The sequence below is a fragment of the Pagrus pagrus genome, assembly GCF_965226575.1.
Source record: "Pagrus pagrus genome assembly, chromosome: 10".
Taxonomy (NCBI): Eukaryota; Metazoa; Chordata; class Actinopteri; order Spariformes; family Sparidae; genus Pagrus; species Pagrus pagrus.
Genome location: NC_140194.1, coordinates 8,726,055 through 8,745,040, shown reverse-complemented (window position 1 = coordinate 8,745,040; position 18,986 = coordinate 8,726,055). Strand labels below are relative to the sequence as shown.

General features: G+C 45.5%; 1 protein-coding gene across 1 annotated transcript in view; it reads right to left on the bottom strand.

The window, feature by feature from the left end:
• The window catches only part of grm3 (glutamate receptor, metabotropic 3), a 42,393-nt gene that overhangs the window by 4,813 nt on the left and 18,594 nt on the right, over positions 1–18,986 (bottom strand). The window contains 9 exon segments of the mRNA XM_084364539.1: positions 301–478; positions 2,194–2,326; positions 2,451–2,644; positions 2,752–3,061; positions 4,219–4,408; positions 4,521–4,763; positions 12,686–13,289; positions 13,748–14,017; positions 17,252–17,395. Coding sequence (XP_084220665.1) covers positions 301–478; positions 2,194–2,326; positions 2,451–2,644; positions 2,752–3,061; positions 4,219–4,408; positions 4,521–4,763; positions 12,686–13,289; positions 13,748–14,017; positions 17,252–17,395 — 2,266 coding nt within the window.

Genomic DNA, 18,986 nt, shown 5'->3' with positions numbered 1-18,986 from the left:
AAGCTCATATTTCTACTTGTCAATCACGCATCACTGCAGAGGTTACCTTCGGAGTGACAGTAACAGACTTTTCAAAACTATTCTGCGCTGTTCTATAGGAACGAATAAAGATAGAGAAATAAAGATATTTAAAAAAAACAAAGTTGTATCCCCTATAGCACAAGTGGAACAGCGCTTTCTGTTGTTTCCCGAATACTGAAAGCTGAAAACACCCATTTGACAGAGACATGATAAAAAAAAAAACAGAGTGCAGCTCTAACCCCTGTCTCTTTAAAAATGAGGTAACTGCATGTAACCTACCGTGAGATGCGTATGTGGTGGCAGCCCCACTGACACTGAAGCGATTGAGGTTAAGCCTGTGGCTGATCACATTCTTCTGGGGCTGGAACATGATGATGTGGACCTTGGGAGCAAACATGCAGCCCAGAACCACGAAGCCACTCAGGCTGACTGAGATACACATGGTAGTGGTCTGAACCTGCAGGAGAAAGGAGGAGGAGGCTGTAATTAGCAGCCAGACTTTGATGGATACATCTTATGCTAATGTAGTACAAAGTAATTGCCGTTAAGAGCTAATCTGATGATGATAATCTGTAATAATGAACATTTTTCAAAGGCGCTTTTTGAGTGACTGTTACAAAGTGCTTGACAGAGAATAAAAAAATAATAAGACATTAAAGCCAATTTGATACACAGTAGATAAATATAGACTATAATAAAGCCTCGAGTAATTTAACAATCACTAAATGTACACAGAGCCAATGAGGCCTGCAAAAGGAGAGTAACTCTTTATTGAAAGACTTTGTTACCTTGCAATGGTCCGGAGGATAACAACTACACCGTGGATCAATAAAAGACTTAATCAACAGAGACCACACAGTCTGAACTTAACAGTATCTAAGCTTTGACTCCATTCTCTGTGATTCAATGTACCAAATCAATCCAAAATACTATCTTAAGAAGGTGCGGAGAGGTGCACGCTGTACGTCCCATTCGGGTTGCCGTATCATCGCTACGTCTAACTTCGTGTGGAGAGGTCTGCAGGGTTGAATAACAGCAGCTCGCAGTAAAACCACAGTGCTGTACAGAAGCAGCACATTAGTAATCAACCCCTTTAACATCTCCTCTGTGTATGTATACACTTACGCGCGTGTGAGTGGGCGGTTGTGCGTGTTGGTGATGCAATGCCTCTACCTGACTAATCTTAAAGTCAGATTACAAGGCCGAAGAGATGCTTATTTACAGAGAGGAAGAAGGGAAGAGAGAGTGAGCTGTTTTTTTTTTTTTTTACAGGGATCAAATGAGCAGCCCTGGCATCAGCACTCCTCTCTTATGCCCTTTGATACAGTGTACTGTGCGTGTGTGTTTGTGGAAGTGTGTGCTTAAGATTTGTATGGATCAGGTGAACACTCACTCACTCCCCTTTGCTGTTAAATCTGGACATGTGTCAGCAGTTTGACAGAGCCTGTCTGTTTGTCATCCCAATACTGCAGAGCCGGGACGTTTGCCAGCAGGATTAGAAATTGTTTAAGCTCCAGCTACACCTGTGTAGTCACTGTTCTGTGACTACACAGTGCTTAATCATGTTGAAGGGGCAGAAAACTGCTCACACAGTCACTTTAAAGGGACTCCCCTCCTGTTCGAGAAAAATAAACACGTCTCCAGAAGGCAAATCATTATATTTTGGGCTAATGGGAATAATTAAAAAGTTTGAGAGATACACTTTCTTGCCTGGAGTTAGATTCCACTCTATTCCACTATGAAGCTACAGCCAGAGTCATTGTCATTTGTACGGATTAAACAAACAAGATACCATTTATTAATTAGTAATCTTTAAAGGGGCTCCTGTTTCCCTCCCTGATTCGAGTCTTTATGCTAAGCTAAGTTAGCCAGCTGCTGGCGGTAGCTTCATATTAAGCGTGAGACTGATAATCTTCTGATCTAACCCTGGGCAGGAGAGTGAATAAGCTTGTTAAGCCAATATACTTTAAAGATTATGGTGACATTCAGTTTTTGGGTTGGGTTAGGCATGTCCCAGTTATGGTTGGAATCAGGATTACTCAACAGGAAATTAATGTAGGTCAATGCAATGTCCTCCCAAAAGACACAAAGTGTTTGTGTGTGTGTGTGTGTGTGTGTGTGTGTGTGTGTGTGTGTGTGTGTGTGTGTGTGTGTGTGTGCTCAAGAAGATACCCTGTAGTCACTGGATGTGACATAGAAAATGGGAAGAAACGCCAGCCAGATTATACAGGTAGTGTACATGGTGAATCCAATAAACTTGGCCTCGTTGAAGTTCTCGGGGCACTTCCTGGTCTTGAAGGCATACCTAAAGGGAGAGATTCATATTTCTACATTAAGATAGACACCACCTCGGAAAAAAAAACCACCCCAGATACAAACTCACTGAACTGATAAACCTTCTGAAATCAAACCAGCTGTGACACACTTACACAGTACACAGGATGACCAGGAGCACATCATATCCCAGTGACAGCAGCATGCTGGAGTCGCGTACGTTACACTTGAGGATGACAGTCTGTCGTCGCTCTGGCAACGTGAAGCGCCTCGTCCCGGGAACTTCCAGCAGCAGCCACACTGACACCATCACTAACTGGACGGAGATTAAACTCAGACAGATGAACACCTGAGAAAGAAGGGAGGACAGGAAGGTAAGGTCATCAGGATCCGCTGTCTGCCTGTCCATCCCTCTGACGGATGCAGATGGATGGATGCGACGCAGCAGTCGCTCACCTGAGAGGACGGGCTAATGAAGCGTGGCCTCGCTGCACCCGCTCCATCTTTCACGCCACTGAAAATCCTGGCGATTCTGTTGGTTTTGGTGAGCAGGGCAGAGTAGCAGACAGCGAATGATGTGCCCAGGCCGAGGCGCCGCAGGGCACAGATGGCGGGAGATGGTTTGGCCAAGAAAAGGAAAGTCATGGCGTAGGACATGAAGACTCCCGAGAGAAGGATGTAGCATAGCTCCCTGCCTGAAGCTTTCACCAGCGGTGTGTGGTTGTGTCTGATAAACACCCAGAACACCAGACCAGTGCACATGAAGCTGTGGAGAAGGGGGGAAAGTATATGAAAAGTATAGTTTCATTATGTCACAGTTTCGATAGGTTGTTTTACACACTAGGTCTGAGCCGTTTCTAACAAAATATATTTCACAATCATAATCACAACACAGGTAAAGTGCACTAGTTACTCTTGCTACGCCTGTCAAAGACTAAAGCTGCATGCCCCAGGCAAACGGTCTGAGTCCTCCCCAGTTCAAAATCCACGACACGCAAATAAATAAGCACCATTGTTCTTGTATTGCGTTGTAGGGCTTGTTTTAAATTCTAACGATACAAGAGAAAATGCCTCCAGGATGAGGACTAACTGATGTGTTTTGTAAATGCAGTGGTATCTTGGGTAACAGTGGCGGAAACATGGCTTCTAGCATTAAACTGCCAGCTTCCACATAGTGAGGAAATACTCTACAGTGGATATACTGTAGTAGCCAGAGACAATAATGTAGTAAGCAAATAATGTGCTCCCTTGGCCTTGAGAGTATAAAAGTAACACTCTGTTGCTGTGGGTAGAAGGCTAGGCTAGTTAGCTGGACAGTGGACATGATATTTTCCCCTTGCAGTTTTGCTCGTGTTTATGATTTAGCAAAGGCTAGAGAGAATGACACCCTCCAGGCGCTTTAAATGCTGAGTATTGCTATCATCACAGCCTCATGCACACTGCTTCAGCCTGTGGAAAAAGTGCTGTTACAGTCGCTCAGCTGTAATTGGACAATCACAGTTCAGGGGTTCCAGTTATTTTTCCTAGGATGGTGAAGGAATAAACTACCCTACTCTTCCTCCGATCGGTTAGTACTAGTTGCCTTAGTTGGTTGAGTTGGTTATGTTATGAGCCTTTGAGTAGAGAAGAATCGCAACAATGGAAGTTCAAAATGCTTGGTTGTCAAAAATGGTCCATTGGAGTTGACGCGACTCTCTCTACTCAAGGGCTCTGGCTACGTTTAAGCATGAGGAGTGACGATTGGTTAGGGTAAGGGTAAGCATATCAGGGTAAGCCAATTACAGGATGAGTAGTGTGGCCCATTCAGTGGAGGGTGAACTGTCAATTCCGTTCCTTCATCCCAAAATCCATCAAGACACGCACTTAAAACTTGACCACCAGTCTGACATCGTTACATCATGATGACAGCCCTTTATCACTCACCCTACACAGGCGATGGTAATTGGACCGATGGCCCAGGCATCTTCCCACATTATGTAGTCCTCAGGAAGGTCGTAACAGGAGGTAAGGTCATCAGTGGGCCACTGGCCAGGAGCGCAGGGCGAGCAGGTGAACTCATCAGCCAGGTATTCATGAGGCTCGCAGGCTGTACAGATCCAGCAGCAGTATTCACCTGGGAGACAGGAATATGAACAGCAGAGTATGACAGTCTGAGATTTTTTTCAAAAGGCATTCCTGCTCGGTACGCTGTGTCTCTATGGCGAAAAAAGAACATTGTCTCCTACCTGCCTGCATTTTCTTCATCTCGTTGCGCTCACAGGGGTCGCTGCACTGAGAGGTGGGCACAACTTCTCTGGGCCATCGAATCAGCTCGTTGCTCAGACTCAGAGTCTCTGCCCATTCACCCACTGGCACGTAAACGTAACGATCGGCAGAGCGCTGGTAGCTGAAGATGTTGTATCGGCCCATGCCGTCCCCCTGGGAATCAAACTTCACGACTGTCTCGCTGCCAGGGGGAGCGAAGGGAGCTGGAGGAGGGGGGGGGGGGGGGGTGAGAGGAGACAAAGAGTAGAGGAGAAAGTGATAAGACGAGTGGAGAAAGGAGATTAAGGCTAAACAATCACAAACAAGCATCCCATTGATGTCTCATTGATGCCTGTTAAAAGCAGCAGTGAGGACGGAGACAATAAGCCATGGTCAGTAAAGCCTCAGGAGTCCAGAACAGACAGTGAAGGGCATTTTACAATAGTGTTTTCATTGTTGAAGACCAGCCAGTTACTAAAGTATTTGCTAAGAGGCTATAAATGCCTGGTATGCTTGGTGATGGCTGTGTGTATCATTGGCCTCCCATCTTTCCCTAAGGTCACATAGGGACAAAAACGCCGCTCTAAAATGGGAACTGACAAAAATTATTACCAAATGCATCATTAACAAACTGCCCATAAAGTCGCACAGGCATGAAGGCAGAGGACCGAATCCCCGGGCAGTGCTGCAGCTACCCACACATTGATAGAATTAGCCTCTGGGTCTCTCATGTGAGGGAGGTACACTGCTGAAACTGCCAAATTGGTTTGTATACAAGTTGTTATGAAAGGATTACCATCTACCCTGAGGATGTGGGAACAGAAGACATTTGTAAAATTGGCAGGATGCTGAAACCATTAAAAACAACCCAAGGAGAAAAGTGGCTATGGACTGGGAAAAAAAAAAAAAAAAAGCAACTTCTCGCAGGCGGTGTTGGACCTGACAGTGCTGACACTTGGTCGTTTTGACACAGACAAAGTGTATGTCACTCCGACAGTGCCACTTCTGTCCTTACAGCGGAGCAATCAGCTCCGTGCTGCTGACACACAGCACAGGGCTGAGCGTTATACGCTGCTGCCTCCCCTGTCAAATGATGATGTGGCTGGGGATAGTGCAGCGAACACTGGCTTTATAAGGCATCACTCTTCGACGTATAACAAGGCCCTCCGTCGCCAGTGCACCGCGGCATTAATGATACCGAGCTGCCTTCCTCATATCTCTATGTCATTGGGTAACTGCAGGAATCACGGGCCAAATACTTTCTCCAAACATACTGTACAGCTTGGGTTCAGTGGAATGAATCAAAACACAGTTTGTGAATAAAGCTGTTGGCCTGAGAAGTGTGTGTGTGTGTGTGTGTGTGTGTATGTGTGTGTGTGTGTGTGTGTGTGTGTGAGGATGTGCACACACACGCCTGTGGAAGCTCCATTAGGTTTTACTTTACAGTGTGATGGTTAAGGTATTGCTCTGAGCGCTGTGGGAGGCTCTGCTGACAGAACCAAAGCTCTGACCCTGCTGTTAGCTCCCCGTGTGTGTGTGTGTGTGTGTGTGTGTGTGCGCAAATGTGTGTGTACGTGCTCGCAAACACTGACGAGGGCTAAAGCTGTGCTATTGTTGTGAGAGCTCGGTGTGTTCGGAGAAGAATGGCGTGTCAGATGGCAGCAGAGGGGGTTAGGGTTTATGAAATCCATAAATCACAGAGACAGCACAACCCTCTATCTTTCTCCTCTCCCTCTGTCACAGGAAATTTTAAGTGTCAAGTCTTCTTTGGATTTTGGGGCTAAATGTTTAGGTGACAGCTAAATGAAAATGATTTCAATAAGAAGGCGCTGATAATATCTTCAGACGGAGAAGAGTTATGAATCCATTATACCGCAAGTTGGAAGATAATAAAGTCTGCTAATAACACTGAGCAATAAGACAAGCCAGGCCTCCTCCTCTCAGACTCCCGTACACACTCGCAGAAACACTTGCTAATTATCATAACTGCACCTTATTAGGACCTTAGATGTGTGCTGAAGCCTAATTAGCTGTATGTGGTAATTACGTGTAATACAGACTAAAGAGATAACAGCATTAGCCTACAGACCCATTTGAGGGTGTATTGTCCTTGACTTCCCTCAAACGCATCACATTCAGAGAGCAATAGACTCAGAGGGCTGGTGATTCCTCCCAATAACCAACACAAGCGACCTTGCTGACGTGACAAAGCGGCTTATCAAAAAAGTGTATGAGGGTGCAAGTTAGAGCTGGCGAAGGCCACCAAGGCTCCTCTGGTGACTGCGGAGAGCTGAGACACGCAGCTCGGATCCTTGACTGATGGGCGCCAGCCTCTCTCTCTTCAACTGGGCTGGATTTTAAAGTCTGGTGAGCTCAGAGGTTTGGTGGATCAAAGATTTCGGCTCTTACTAAACACGACTGAAGCCGTTCAAGGGGGGAATGTTGCAAAGTTATTTCACCTCGCCGTTCTGTATAAAAAGTGGAATGAAGGGGCGTTGTTTTCCACCTTTAAGCCGACAGCGGAGGTAGTACAGTGATAGAGCTGAAGCAACATCTGTGTAAAGAGGGTGAGATGGCAGGACACTCTGTTGTAACACGCAGTGTAGGACGAGTAACTTCCAAAATGTTTTGTTTCGTATTACTAGTTACTATGGCATTATCCGTCTTTTTTGCTTACCATGTCGGCAAATCTGAATGAATCATCCTTCAGTTCTTATGTTTTCTGTCAAATGAACTGAACGACTGAATTGTGGAGAATCTAACTGATCAAACCATGTATAACGTGTCCACATTGACAAAGGTTTAAACATTTATATCATTATGAGCAGCTTTGAGATAACGTTAGGTCGGGTCTGACCAGGTCGAAAAACATTTATTATTATAAACACTTAATATGAAGTGGTAATGCCCTACAGGATGTAATAACTGCAATAATATTACAACAAATCTGATTACAAACGCATGATATTACTCTGTTAAGTAATATATTACTGTGTACGCGTTACTTTTGTAGTGCATGTCACACCTTTTTTGTTTCTGGAATACAGGCATACAAAAAATCACACGCTGGGGCGGCATTATACCAGCGTCGTTTGGCTCAATGCTGATGTTTAGCTGATATAATGTCCATGATAGTAGTAAAACTTGTTAGCAAGGTAACACAAATACAGCTGAGGCTGATGGGAATGTCAATAGCTTTGCATATATTTGGTCGTAAACCAAAGTACTGGGCAAATTAAAATTTTTAAATGATGATTGTGAATGGAGTTAAACGTTTGGGATTCACAGAAGTTATCATAATTCATCCTAAGGGGCACATAAATGCCTTTAACAAATTTCACAGCAATTCATTGAATAATTGGCGCTGGAGGAAAAGTCAGGAGGAGTCATTAGGCTTCATCCTCCTGGAACAACTCTGTGCAGAATGTAGCACCAATCCATCGGGTAGATGTACAGGATGGACGCTGGTGGCACTACAGGGACTGTGAGAGGATCACCAGTGTCATTTGGCTCCATCTTCTGGGATCAATAAAACGCTGAGAAAATTTCACGACAATCCATCAAAAAGGTATTGAGATATTTCAGCCTGGTGAACAGACAGACCGAGTCATGGCTGAAAAGCGCTTGAATTTCAGCAGATGTACAGTTCAGGGGAAGTTTCTGTGTGACGTAACCACAATCTAAACAAATCTGATAATTTAAAGGATTGAAACGCGGTGACTACATCCAAAACAGCATGATCGATGATTCTGTGTGACCTCATCCATACGATACTTCCCGCTGATTGAGTCCAGCTGAGGCCCCCAGCATCCAAAGATGGGCCATGCCTTCTCTGTGACCTTCTCCAGCTGTGAATATGCTGCTCTTTATCTGAGAGGATTCATTGCATTGCCAACCAAAATCTGCTCTTCTTTTTTGTGTGAATGCAGTTAATCAAACAGCTGGTGCCCCAGATCATAAAACAAATAACAGAATAAAAAAAAAAAAAAGCCAAAACAAATAAAGTTGGGTGAGACAAGCTGCTGTTGTAGCTCAGCCTCACCAGATCCCTCTAATTTTTGTGGGATACGTTAGCATTCCTGCTAACTTGAGAAGCACCTTATTATTCTAGCTTAATTAGAAGCATGGTGAAAACAGGCTTTTCATTCAGAAGCTGTGAAATTAATTATGTTCTCGGCCATGTCGGGCTAAAGCGAAGCCCAAGGGGGATTGTGGGTATTAAAGGCAGGGAGAGAGAGGGTAGGCGAAGGGGCTTGGGAGGAATAAGTAGGAATAAGTAATCTCAAAGTGGAGAGGGAGAGTGAGAGAGGTGCACAGACACATAGAGAGAGGGCAAATCTTTTCTTTGTGCGAACGTGTGACCAAAAATTTGAAAGCTGACTGCTGATGAGTTGTTGGCTTGGGAATAGAGAGTTGTATGTCAGAGCATCGATTCACCTGAATCCTGGATTTAGTCCTGATCTAAGTTTGACAAAGTAGGTCCACTCACAAAGCACAGATGTTCCAGGTAACACAGAAAGATACAGCAGCGCTGCATGCTAACGGTGTGACCAACCTTTCATGTCCTTTTTTTCCTTCCTGCACATGGTTGATGACCTTCCACATCTGTGCCCACAGAGGAACACACACACACACACACACACACACACACACACACACACACACACACACACACACACACACACACACACACACACACACACACACACACACACACATCCCTGAGAATATACAGATTTGGACACAGGGATGCACTCACATGTCACAAACGCACACACAGACGGATCACATCAGCTATATTTGTTCTCCCGGCAGACTTGGTCCCCTTGGACGGAGGCGCTGCCTGGGCCACGGACCAACAGGCCACAGGGGAACAGGGGACAGATAGGGCGGTGAGAGGGAAGTCGAGAACAAGCGAGAGAAATGTATAGGAGGAAAGGTGCGGCAGCCGGAGAGCCGAGGCTTGACAGAAAGAAAAGGTGGTGAGATAGGGGAGACAAAAGAAGGGGAACGGACGGCCGAACGCTGGGGGGTGCTGGGAGGGAGGATGAGCCCGGAGACAAGATAAGGGCTGAGAAAGGAGGGAAGTGACAAGGGAGAGGGATACGAGGGAAAAAAGAGAGAGGAGATAGCAGAAGAGAAAAAGCAAGAAACTGATGTGACGGCGGCAGAGATATAGGTGGACGGAGGAAAGCCTTTAGACGGAGGAATCAATAAAGAAAAGGTGAAGGATGGATGGAGGGATGGATGAGCGGAGAGAAGGAGTGGAGGAACAGACCGGCGCAGGGAGGCGGTGGAGGCAGGAGAGCAACCTTGTGAAGTCTGAGTGGGATGTGCTGTTTTTGAATGTAGAGAGAGAGAGAGAGAGAGAGAGAGAGAGAGTAGGACACTCTCTGGGTGAGAAAGAGAAACGGAGACGGGGAGAGAGACATATAGAGAGATGGAGGGGTGAGGAGTGAGACAAGGAGAGACGGGGAGACGGAGAGAGTGACGGAGACGGAGAGACAGAGGAAGAGTGTGAGGAGGAAAAAGGAGGGAGAGAAGGAGTGAAGGTTGTTCTCTAGCATCTAAACGTTGCAGTAAGCTCTCTGCTCAATATGGCCCTGAAGGCACACCGCCTCTGCTAACACAGACATATCACACACACACGCGCGCGCGCACGCACACACACACAAAAGCGCAGGGAAGGGGGAATATCACATCTATCAACACTATTTGAAGAGAAGACCGCGTGCATGTGTGTATATACTGATATGTTTGCTGCAGATCGGGGCGGTGGGTGGGTGGGAGTTGAATGATGGCTTTGAGAAGTGTGTGGGTTGGGGGTGTCTGCAATTTCACGCTGGTAAAAAAACAAGCATTTTCAAGCTGCCTCTTTGTGGGAAAAAAAAAAAAAGAAAAGCTGACTGTTTTGCGCGTGTGTGTGTGTGTGCGTGTGTGTTCTGCGCGTGTGCACGTGTGTTTTGTGTTCGAAGGATGCAGCGAGGCCTCATAAAAAAGCACAAATGTGCCCCTGCGTCTATTACTAGTTGGTAGGGAGCAGTTCCCATGATCTACCAGATCACTCCAACAATTGGCAATAGTGTCGGCTTCATTACCATAGCAACTAGCGAGATGAGACTAGATGAAGAGAGCGGCATGTGAAAACACACTCCTAACCGCACAACATACTGCCTCGGCGCACCACATACGCTCGCAGTAACACACAACAAAAACAGCCTCATCGCGGCTAAAGACACGGTCCGCTGTGTTGTGAATGTAAAGTTAGGGTGGTGCAGGGGGCAGTAAATCAACGTACTGGGGGGCGTGAATACGTAAGCGGGATCAAACTTTGATGCAACGTGATGCGTGTATAATGAACACGCGTGTGTGTGTAAGAGGAGGAGATGGGAGAGAGATAGAGAGCGCTGAACAGTGTTGGTTTTCCGTCTGCTACAGTTCAGACTGAGAGCACTGCGGATGGTGATGCTGCAGTATTTATACCCCACGTTCAACCTCGACTCACCTCAGCTCCTTCCTTACATGCTGTCGATGGAAAGATGTATATGTACAGCAGTGTGTGTGTGCGTCATCCGGGGCTAACCGGCAACTCAAAACCGAACGCCCGCCACGGCTCCCGTTTTAACCGTCCCACCGCGTTTAAAAACCCCTCGCCGTCTCACCGACACAGATGCTTTGAATGCATTTTTTTTCCCCCCACAGATACAGCTGTTTGCCATGCTGTCACCGTCGTCACTGACACTGAGCTGTAAAGAACTCGGGATCCTTGTACATGCTGTTACTCTTTCCCTGCTGCAGAGTAAAGAGATGCGCCTCATGGACATACATCAGTAGTGAAGAGAAGGGAGGGCGAGCGGGAGGGGAGAATGTAAAGGAGAGAGATGATCAGAAATAAAGATGTAGGGAAGTCACAGCGGGATTCACACCTCCTCTCCTCTCCTCTCCTCTCCTCTCCTCTCCTCTCCTCTCCAACTAACTCCACAGCATTTTTTAAACTTTCAGTGAATGTGAATCTGCATATCTATTCCATCCCTCTCTGTATGCATCCTATAAGGGAGTGGTTATCATCTGTGCCAACTGGAGGCTGCAACTGCAATCGCCTTGACTATTTCCTCACTCTCTCTCTCTCTCCCTCTCTATCTTACTCACACTCTTCCTCCCTCTTTCCTTCTTTCTGTCTCCTCCTCTCAGGCAGAAATGCTCCGAGTCCTTTGATTTGTAGCAGAAATGAAGATGGGGAATTTCAAAGAGAATCCTCGTCTTGTGCTGACGCACGCTGTCCCACTCCGGCATTGCCTCAGTGCTCCCTTGTTCCTTCCCTCCTTCCCTCCTTCCCTCCCTATCTCTTTTTCTGTCTTACTCCCTTTTACCTTCCCTCACAAACTCTCTCTTCTCATTTTAGTCCGCCTGTCAGTCTTATCTGTAAGCCTCCTTCCCCCCTCCCTCCGTAGGTGAGTGCCATTCTTTCGTCCTCCATCCATCCCCCTTGCTCGCTCCCCAGCGTCCCGTGGCAAAGCTGTCGTGTTAGTGCTGTTTGTCTGGCTGTTTTGATGTCTGCTCCTGGTCACGGTTGGGAGACGAATAAGCACCTCTAAACCTGTGTCAGTCCCCGAGACACAGCAGTTTATTTATAACGCTTTCTTTGTACGCCATCTGTCAGTCAAGCCAATCCTCTGTCTCTTCTCCCCCAACTCTACAGAGACTGACAGACAGACAGGCAGCCCGCTATAGGAGCTATTATAACACACACAATCTCATTAGTGCGAGAGAGAAGAATATGGCTGACGGATTAACTGCAGCTCGCATTCCTCAAAGCAACTTTGTAGTGTCGTATCAATTACGCATGGGTAATAGGTGTCAATGGCAGGCTGGCTCCAACAATACATAGCAATTAAGCGGATTTGTCTCAGTACTTTTTATGTTCTGTGTTTTGGCTGCTTGGGCTGAGGAGAAGGACAACATCCCTGTGTTGTTCATGAGAGGACTATTAACTAGGCGCACTCACATTTCCGTCTATTTCTTGCTATCTCCCCCCCCCGGTCCTCCCCAACTTCCTCTCAAACATTTGCTTCTTTACACACTTCATCCACCTTGAACACCTTATCTAGGACTCTTGGCTCTCTTCGCCACGCTCCAGCTCTCTTACCTGTGAAGCTGACATTAAGGATGTAATCCCTGTAGAGTCTGCGCCCATCCAGTGCTTTCATGCTGTCGCAGAGCTTGGTTGTGTTGAAGCACAGGCTCCGTTGCATATTGTGGAGGGCAGCGGCCATGGCGTACACCGCGTTCACCACGAACATGATCTTGGACTCTGGTTCAAAGTTACTCTTGTCCATTGACAAGTCCTGGTCACATGGCGGGAGAGGCGTCTCTCCCAATCCAACACCTCCTCCACCACCCAAAGAGCACTGGAACCGCTGCTCCCAGAATTCCCTGTACCAGGGATTACGAAGGTTTTTCCCCGGGTTCAGACTAAGGAAGTAGCGGTTGAATTCCGGCACAGGATTTGCTGCCAGCTCGAGCGTGATGGCTCCTTCGGCAGTGACCTCATTTCCCTTGACGATGCTTTCCTGTGCACCCCAGCCATCGCTGGCCACCCAGATGAAGGAGGTGTTAAGCCTGGCAGCAGCTGCCAGCAGCTCTCTGGCATCGTCGCTGCGGAGAAAGAGGACGGCCACACGGGCATTTGGCTTCTGGAGGAGCTGACGGATCACAGCTTCATAGGACTTCTTGGCATTTGAACGCCCCACCTGGACGGGAAGAGGACATTATGTAATGACAGGTTTACTGTAAATGCTCTTTCTGCTCCCAACTGGATTTGATGTCCCTATATCACCTTATGTCACTTTCATTCAAAGGAAGAAAAAAAAAAAAGCCTTCTGTACTTCCGTCTCACACCATCATGCACCTCCGTAGCAAATGAGATGAAAAATGTGACTGTGAAAGTGCTCAGAATAAGTTCTTGGAGATAAGCTTTCATTTTCTGCTTCACAACTGATAACACCAGTGTAATATAAACCCCATTTGTGTGTAAGACAAGATAAGACATGGAGACAAACTTTTATATGCTCAAATATACTGCCCCATTCTTTGTTATTGGTGCAGCTTCAGGCCATACATCACTGTGACACTACTTATTAAAGTTTGGGTTCCTTGGTATCCGGCTATAATCATGCAGATATAAACTCATTCTATAGTGTCCTTTTACCTTCTCTGATGTAGCGATACAGATGTTCCTCATGCGCGCCTCCTGTTCGAAGGCCTCTATACCGGTTTCCCCGTAGTCACCCTCCGACGCCACAGTGGACACGTACGTCCAGTTGAAGAAGCGGAGAATCTCGGCCATGGCTTTGGCCTGGTAGAAGTCGGGGGGCACTGTGCGGGCGAAGTAATCGTAGCGGGTCTTATCGCTGAGCTTGGCACTGGTCGACGCGTAGCTTATCTGAGGGATCTGAAAGAGCCTGAGAAGATTGGCAACCTGAGGGGAGAGAGACAGTGACACAAGACATGAAACAATCAATTAGAAAATCACAACTTTTAAATAAATCAAAGAAACTTAACATTGATTGATTAACTTAATTTACACTGACATACATTTTGTCCTTTTCATGAAGTTTTGTTATTAACTTGTGCGATGCCCCATTAACCTCCGATTCATTTCTGTAAAGTGTTGTACGGAGTATTTTCTCTAAACATGGTTTGACTACCAGTTACAGCAATGACAGTTTGAATGTGTATCCGTCAGGCCTGCGATGTGGAACCGCTTTAAACTCAGAGACTTAACGAGAGTCTAATAGTTTGCAATGCAAATGTTTTGAGAGGTGGCAGCAGCAGAGCCAATTATTGTACAATTAATTTAATGGGGCACTCAAAAGAAGCATACAAGTACACATGAAGAGCGGGGAACTGGAGAATAAGCAACAGAAGTGGTGAAGTGTCTCAAAAACAAAACACTTGTGTGTGAGTAACATGTGAAAAATGTGGACTTTTACTGAGAGCCACACTAGAATGACTAGGATTCACCCTTTCTCTGTTGTCTGCAGGTCAGATACGGCTACGAAGGATATATTTGCCCCTTGGACCGCTTGACAGGTTAAAACACAGTGAATTTGCAAATGATTGCACTCTGTTTTTATTTATCTTTTACACAGCGACTCCACTTTTTGGAAATCAGGGTCGTGTCGGTGCTCAGATCTGATCAATGTCACTGCCGAGTTAGATATTTCTGAACTTATAACAAAAATATCTGATCAATACTGGTTATTCCAAACAGTGAGGTCAATAGAGGTTTGTAGGGAGCTTCTGTCTATAATACGGTCCGATGGAACGAAGAAAGACCAAAGAATTGAACTCAAAATGACCTAAAATGTTCACCGGAGAAAATATGTCAGTGTCTCTCATAGCTTCTTCTCGGTAGCTGGCATGTAAAGCTGTCTGCTTAAGGACTGTCAGCCAGCAGTGTGAATGATGTCAAGAATATATCAAATACAAAATTATTAATCCGCTACACTTCTCACAGCTATTTAAATATGTGCCTCACTGCAGGGGTTGTGCTCTTGTGTTAAAAGGTTATTAAAAAATGTCCCTGGTCTGTATCGGGCAGTAGATTTTCTATGCGCCTCAAGTTCACCAGGAATTAAAAGTTTAAAATCATTGCCGCAGAGTCAAAAACTTGGAAACAAGACCCAGGAAAAATAATTGGAATGATCCTTTAATACACGTATTTTATTTTTTATCAAAGGATAAATTAAAACGTATTTAGCAGGTTGCTGCTGATAGGATTGGCTTCATGCATAATGTGATTATTTAAAGATAAAAGACAATGCCAGCGAGAGTAGGCGCACACACACACACGGAGAAACACAAAACAGTGCGCGCACACACCGACACACACACACATGCATGCGCGCAGAAGTTCAATAAATCACTGACTCATGCATTAGTGATGGACATCATCTGGGGTCTACTGATGTCCATATAATATTCCCTTTTACTGTTGATTGGGGTTTGGTCATGTTCTCTTCATTACAATTTTACTCACAGGCGCCAACACAAACAGTGGAAAATATTATTGCTACACAATCTCATGCGCACAAAAGACGTGTAAACATACACAATCAAACACGCACACACACACACGTATGCAAATAAACACAAATTGCGCGGCCGTTCTGTTCTCGCCTCAGTTTAATCCTTTTAGAGCGCATCACTCTGGGCTTTTCTATATTTCATTCATAGCACAGCTGATGAGCTGTTTTGACAACATGTCAGAATCTCATTAGACTAATAATGTAGAAGATTAAAAAACATGTTCGTGCACATGTACGCGGACGCGAACAAGGACAGGTCGACACGCACGCACGCACCTGCGCTGACACGCGCTCGGGGTGGCTGCTTATAGCACTTTGGGTTTTTATGGTTTTAAGACGGCAGTTGACTTAAATGTCAGGGAAGGTCACGCTGCAAGATGTAACCGCATTGCTCCATTACCTGCCAGTGAACAATGACTACAGCTAGCTAAGAGGCCCCTCTGTAGGGACACCGAGAGTTTACTCTGTTAGTAAAAGCTGCTGCCTTCCTGCGAGAGAGAGCGAGAGAGGGGAAGGGAGATGTACTGTAGGAATGGGTTGAATATGAGAGACGAGTAGAAAAAAAAAAATGAAAGGGAAGGAGGAAAAAATTGGTGCAGTGGAGGGCTGCTGTGTGTTTTCTGCTTGGAATGCAAGTCACACACACTCACACAGACGCACGGAGACACACACACACACGTGTGCGAGCGATGGGAGGAATGATGCCTGCTATGTAAATGCCTGCAAAACATAGGAGTTTAGTTGTGCATGGTTAAACATGAAATAATTCCCTATGACTTCATTTCGAAGCAACAGACAGACTGGCCAAGTGGAGCGGCATGAAGGAGTAGCTGGAATAGCTTCACTGGCAAGAGATCAGAAAGCAGAGCACAGTTCGGGTCTTGTAAACAGTCCTGCCCTCGGAAAAAAAAGACAGGTAAAAACAACAGCCGCGGCAACAAAGGGCAACAAGAATGAGCGGCGAGAAAACAAGGGATAATTATGTGTGATGAAGGACAAGAGATGAAGCAGATGTGTTAACAATGGCTGCCCCGGGAAGGAGGAGGAGGAGAAGAAGGGGGCTGAGGTCAGCATACACTGAGCTCTCCCCAAATAGCCGCGAGGGGTGCCTCTGAATGCATATAAAGAAGGAGAAAAAAGAGAGGCAGGCAGTGATGAGAGGGAAGAGAGCGAAGATTTAAGGGCCAAAAAGAAAGAGGAATACATAAAATGGGAGAGGGAGGGGGGGGGGGAGAGAAAAGAGAGGGTGAGAAAGAGAAGACAGAGAGACAGTTGCAGAGATTAGGGATTTAAGGACTGATAGGAGGATGCTTTTGTGCAGTCACAGAGGAGTAAGGGAGAAGGAGGTTTTATGCTAAACTATGCAAATTACCCGGCTCTGTGACAAGAGCTACAAGAGCTGTGGAGACGCACAAGAACACACCGACGGAACTTGACTCTAAGAAATAAAGTACACACAAACACACACACACACACGAGCAGCGAGACAGATATGGACACACTTGCGCTGCCGTGTCACTGGGAGTCAGCTTTTGTAGACTTTGTTACGGAGGAGTAGAAGATTGAGTGAAGAAGCCACCAAGGACTAAAAAAAAAGTTGGCCGATGTTGGTAAAGTGTTACCTGTATGGAGACGCTGCTGAAGGATCCGCCTATGACGCCAGCGATAGCGAGCGGGCTGTCGTCCTGCAGAGCGTAAGATCCGTCCGGACAGATGAACTCTGTGTCGTCCACCTTGGTGAGGGAGGCTCTCACAAACTCCAGAGCCTGGGAAACACACCCACATACAGCAGATATCTTATATCAAACACTGTGAAGCATACTGGATACCATATGGTCGTCATTATCTGTTGATTTTAATCAGCCTGTGAAACACTTTGATTTATGTTCAATATAAGAAATAAGATAGTTTTCTGATAATGTAAAATGCCTATCTTTTTGAAGCAGCTATAAAGTCCCATTGCTTTACACTTGGGGCTCTTAAAGGCTTTCAATGAAGGGGCCAAATTAACTCCTCTGAGACCAAAGCGCACTGTAACATATTGCTGGTCTGTGGATAAACAGCCAGATAACCTGAAACTCATTTCAGGAAACTGAACATAAAGAATCCAAGGTTTGTGCAATCGCTCAAAGAGCTCATCTATAGGATCACTAGATGCATCATCCCTAAATAGAAAAGCAATAAAATACAGTATATTTTCTTTCAAGATAACAATCCCTGAGGGGAAGTGTTTTGTTTTTTTTATATCCGGCTCATTTCCCTCAAAGCAAATTGTTTCCATCTCTATTTCTCATCAAGGATGTACTGTTATCATCTGAGGCGGTCCTCCTACCCGTCGTGGATTAAATAGAATTTGGAGGCACATTTACTTTACCTGAATATTACATTTTAATGACACCTTATAGGTTTACTTGATTTAAAATGGAGAAAAGTGCACTTCTTTACTTTTGACACCACGACTTACTTTGCAGAGCAACTTTTAAGCGAAAGTTCAAGTTGCCCGGCAGCACAAGAGAACAAACAGCTAATTAAACCAGCTGTATCCGAGCGCTGCTAAAAAGTTGTATCAGCATTCGCGGGTGAATACAGATACAACTGAACACTCTTGGAGAATACATGCTCGAACAGAGCTATTATTTTTAGTGATGTGCTCGTAGTGTTACCTCGTTGTGGATGTGATTTCTTTCTCCACTGTCATATACGCACATCATCAATCATCAATGATATGTGTTGTGCATATAAGTTGGCAAACATCTTATTTAAGTTTTACAGAAAACAACATGTGTTGTCTGTTATGTTATGCAAGTGATTTTTATTTGCATATCAAGGATTACACCCACACACGTGAATAGTGTTTAAAGTGGTTGGCAGGCAGCAATAAACTTAAGATGAAGAAACTAAGGGAAGTGATGACCTGAAGGTTAGAGAAGCGAGCTCCAGACCGGAGGGTTGCTGGTTCAATCTCCAGACCAGCAGGATAAATCTGGTTGGGGAAAGTGAAAGACGGCACTTGCCTCTCCCTCATTAGAGCGCTGAGGTGCCCTTGAGCAAGGCCCTTAACCCCAACGGCTCCAATGAAGCTGCTCAGTACAACCACAGTCTGATCTGCTGGCCTCTGAGCAGCTCCATTGGAGCTGTTGGGGTGTGAATGTGATCAGGGCGCTCTTGAAAAAGAGAGCATTGCTCTCAGTGAACTCTCTCTGAATAAATAAAAGTAAAAGAAAAAAAAAGAAAAACTATTCCTTTGACAAAAAGGGTATCTAATACAATTAACTGTATAAAGATGGACGATGCATCATTTCTTCCTTCCTACATACAAAAATTTAGTCAGTCGAGTTCCCACCCAACTCAATCATG